Here is a 4,615-nt window from a genome sequence, read left to right as displayed (position 1 = left end):
AAACATTCATGATGACACAATGCCAAATATATCTGCAAAAGTTTGTACTGGCAGCGTCTTGGAGAAATATGCTTTAAATCTTCATTTTCCCAAATGATGTCCCTGTTATCCAAAGAACATTCACCACTGAAACACACATTTCTATCAAGGCCACAGTGACATTCTCTTGTTCTATTCTCCTTCATCTATGGTGAGAGAAATCTCTTGGTAGTCTCAAGAAGCCAAGGAACATAAAAAATAGAGCACAATATTCCTTTAAATTCCACTGATCTGATAACATCCTCCACGGTCTGTAGCCTACACACACACACACATAGAGGCTTGTAGGGCACTGATTAAATAAAATACTGCCCTACTTTTATACCAAGACATCGTATCTATCTGATGATGCCACCAAGTGAACCACAGTTGCCTGTCTCATAACTACTCGATCATTTACTTTAGATTACATAACCATCTTTACACCCCTGGGACTCATTACTCCATAATTCACTCTCTATGACATTCTAAGATATGGTACACATGAAGTTTTATTATGATTGTGAGATAAACCTTGTTAGTCACTACTAAGTGGCCTGCAGCAATGCCTAATTTCAGCAAGGCATGAGAGAAGAGTCTTTGGCAGGTGATTGCTTTATGTTTATGCCACATTTCCAATTCTGATCTGTAACACTCAAAGTAAAACACATCTCTCTTTCAGCACACTGTGATGGGTATACAGTCAATATCACTTATTCTGTTGCCATAGAGACTTGTGAGAGAGCGTACAAATCACATGAGTCATAAGACAAAAACAGCATTCGACCTCCGTGGCAGTCCCAACATTCTCGTGTGCTACAGGAGGACACACTGAAAAGCTGAGGACTTGAGCCGATGGCTGGCAGGTCAAAGAGGAGATTAGCACTAGCATTAGCACTGACAATCTTTATCATACGGTTTTCAAATAGACAGAGGCCATTCCACCTGGAGGAAATGTGAAAAAAGAAATATTATAGCAAGCACTGCTGAAAAAGATTAAAACTACCATGGCATCACACTTGGTTCTTTATCGAAGCATTCACAAGAAACATGACTTGTTCCCTTTCGACTATATATATAAAGCGTATGCTTTTTCAATCTTTACAAATGTGTATGTTTTATTTTGTGCCGTCACTTCACATTCCAACATTCTTGGGACACAATGGCTTTTCTGTGTCATGACATGACATTGCTTGGGGCTGAAGAGCATACAGCTCATTTACACCCTGGAAAACTTGTGGTGCATCTCTTAGCATCGAAGAATTTCACAGAGTTCACATATAGGCGGCCCATCTGCTCTGGTGTGAGATGGATGAAACTCCGCTTCGCTCCGTTCTGCTTGCCTCTCGTCAACGTGACTGACACTCCGCTCCGCTCTCAATTCTGCCCGGAACATGGTCTCCGAACTAATTAACCCAAATGTGGGTATTAATAAAATGAGAAAGATGAAAGCAGGTCTAGACTGAATGTGGGGCACTTTTTTGAGGAGAGGGGCCCGATCTGAGAGTGCCGTACGGTGAAGTGGGTCGCGTCTGCCCCTCTGTGAGGCCGGGGAGTGAGATCTGTTCCTATATAGACGCACCCACAGGCTCTTTTTAATTGCATGCCTCTCCCGAGACATGGACCCTGTGCAAATGATCTATGATGATCTTAAAGGGCCAGTGCGCATCTGAAACTGACAACTGACAAGCAAGCGGAAATCAACCAATTTACAGCATAGCCTTGAACCTCCCATGCATAATCCATATTCATAAGCACTCAACAAAAGTCACCTAGGTAAAACCTGATGGATACTCATCCTCTTTTCAAAAATAAAATGGCTTCACCACAGCAGGTATGGTATGTTTAAACATCTCTGAAGCAAATCTCTCCTCAATACTCTCTTGGGATAAACATGATGACACTGGCCAATGAGGGAAGTAGGGAGGCAACCCTCAGCTAGGGAGATTGGCATCAATAGCCCATGGCACCACGCATGGCATATGGAATTGGATCGCATGATGGTGGTATGTCAAAAAGTATATCGTTCGTACTGCCGAAGCTCCAGTCCTGCAGGACAATCTGCAAGATGCTAGAAACATCTGAGCATTTCTTCATTTAATTAACTACAGTTCAACTTTCTGAACAGTTTTATCTAAACTCATAAAGTAACTGGCACAGTTGGGGCCATGGTTTGAAAAACAAAGTAGAATGTGAAGTGTGCTTGTGTGGACTACAATGATGACCCCTCTTTAACTGTGGGGAACAGTGATGTTCAGTAATGTCCTTCTCTAACTGTGGAGAACAGTGATGTCCAGAGGTAGGTACCGTGTGCAGTTCACTGCTCCACAGTAACAGGGTTTCCTCTGCAGGGAACTGACACTTTCTCCTTGGTTGCTCTGCTCTGACAGATGGTTCTGGTCAGAATTTGCGGTCTCTGAAGCCTGATTGTTGTACCTGCCAGAGTAATCAAATGTCAATTCCTCATCAGGGACAATGTCCCGCACAGCAAACAAGGCCAATCGGGGCACCATAGAATGTACACGCACTGGTACCATGAAGAGGTTGGGCTGGCACGAGTGGTTGATAAAGCGTCCCACGTTGCCCCTGGAGAAGGGGTCCACGAACGTTTCCCTGGCATTACCCTGACCGGCATGCTCCCTCACGGCAATGATGTAATTCATGTCCTCCGGTCCTTGAGCGAGCTGCCTGGACCGAGCCTCTTCCAAGCCAATCACCTCGCCGGCATACTCGCACACAAAGGCGCCGCGTGGTATGGCGTCCATAGTGCGCACACCCCACCCACGGTCCACTGAGAGGAACACGCGCAGTCTGAAAACTACTCCTCTCTGCACCACACGGTTGGAGCAGTCTTCGCTGCAGTCGCACAGGGCGTTGCACTCGAACACAGGCCTGGAGTAGCCACTCTCCGCATCCCTACGGCCCTGTAGCCTCTGCTGGTCGCTGTATGCTGGACCATACCGCTGCAGACACTGGCACTTCTCGCTCTGGCAGGAGTGCGTGTGGCACTGGCATCCAGGAAGGGTGATCTCAGTTGGGTCACTGCTGCAGCCAGGCCCTGGGACATTTTCAGGTGTGTACTAAAGCAAAGGGGGAAATAGCACATTCACAGTCTAGCCTACTTCTGATTGTCTGAGAAGCAAATTTCACAAAACCTGTCCAACAATTAGTAGGCTGGGGAGAGGAAAACACCTCAGCTTGTATTATCCTTGTTCGTGCACAACTATTAGTCAGTTATTCACTGTGTTTCAAGAACAGAACATGGTGACACTCTGCCAGTAGGGCTCGCCATAGGCCTACTGATCAGCAAGACGAAGACCGTAGAAATGTGCTGCCATCTGGTGGTGAAAGATAATGCTAGGCTACTTTCTCACTTCACCAGTCTACCTGTCCTACTAACCTGCCTACAAGAGATTAGATTGGAAGAAAGAAACAGAAATATTACCTGGAAGTTGGGAAATTCAGCTTTACCAACACCGCTGCAGTCAATTCTAACTGGGACATTCTCGAGACCATTGCTCAAATCTTGGTTGTAAGAATTTGTCATATCCCTAGCGCTATCTGACGCCATGTAGCAAAACAATCCATCAGTAACTATGTGAATGGTTCACGTTACGGGTAATATTCCGAGAAGGGGGAAATGTTGCTTCTTGCCAAGTTTAAAGTTGCAGTTGTAGGACAAGTCTTTCCATCATGCAGCTCTATGCTGGCTCCTCAGTTGACACTGCTATTTCTTCCGGGATACATTCACATGCCCCGCCCTCTGCTGGTGTTTTTGTTAAAGACACATAACCCTGTTTGTTATGTGACAATCTGAAGAGAACCTGTAGTAGGCCTAGGCTACCAGAATACCCTCTTCTACATAATCGGTCTGAAAGCTTTGAGAAGGTTGATTGACCAGCCACTAGCCTATGAAATTGTTGCTTTTGCTTTTAGGCCGTGTAGTCTTGCACTCCATGATAAGAAGCTTTGTGTGTGGACATGTTAGGCTTCCAGTTACATTGAGCTTTTTTTTACACATAGGTTGCAGCATTATGAAATGTCCGAAAACATCCTGGTTACCCCTTATAAAAATACCTGCAGTTATAGGACAAAAATCTGCCGTTTACAGTTTTTCTGAAGTCCAAAGCAATACAATGCAGTTTCATGTCAAAATACTGCATTTTTGCAGTAGAGTCTAGTGCAGTGTATTTAAAAAATATTGTATTTCTTGCATATGCATATTGGTATATTGCATGAGCGAGTCTGTTTGTTTTATTCAGAAATCACAGATTTCAATACTACATTTTATAAGCTAATGGTTGCGGATGGTGTTCTCAAAGATGGGCAAACATGGTTGCGGATGGTGTTCTCAAAGATGGGCAAACATGTTTGATGTGCTTCCTCTTTTGGCCACTTAATGTCCATTCAGTTGCAATTTTTCTATCACGATAACATGACACATACGTACATGGTATGATAACCATGGACCTTCATAGTATCAACAACATGAGCCAGTATACTGCAACCCCAGACATAGATGGAGCACAACATAAAAATCAACCAAGCTGTATGACTCTGAACAAAAGCCCCAACTATATATTTCATGTTGAATTTG

At 44.3% G+C, this 4,615-nt stretch overlaps 1 protein-coding gene across 3 annotated transcripts; it reads right to left on the bottom strand.

Annotated features, from left to right (window-relative positions):
• Positions 1-615: 615 nt before the first annotated feature.
• On the bottom strand, positions 616-3,740 carry setmar (SET domain and mariner transposase fusion gene). Of its 3 annotated transcripts, none has more exons than XM_048255034.1 (3): positions 3,464-3,740; positions 2,326-3,098; positions 616-963 (listed from the first exon to the last, which is right to left on the bottom strand). In XM_048255034.1, the coding sequence occupies exons 1-3, from the start codon at positions 3,587-3,589 to the stop codon at positions 732-734; spliced, it is 1,131 nt and encodes a 376-aa protein (XP_048110991.1). In that variant the 5' UTR covers positions 3,590-3,740; the 3' UTR covers positions 616-731. The 3 variants fall into 3 exon arrangements, with proteins under 3 accessions (XP_048110991.1, XP_048110992.1, XP_048110993.1); XM_048255035.1 differs by having other exon boundaries at positions 2,455-3,098; XM_048255036.1 differs by having other exon boundaries at positions 932-963; positions 1,791-3,098.
• Positions 3,741-4,615: the final 875 nt, after the last annotated feature.

Source organism: Alosa alosa, chromosome 10 (assembly GCF_017589495.1).
Source record: "Alosa alosa isolate M-15738 ecotype Scorff River chromosome 10, AALO_Geno_1.1, whole genome shotgun sequence".
NCBI lineage: Eukaryota > Metazoa > Chordata > Actinopteri > Clupeiformes > Clupeidae > Alosa > Alosa alosa.
This window is presented reverse-complemented; position numbering and strand designations above follow the sequence as displayed.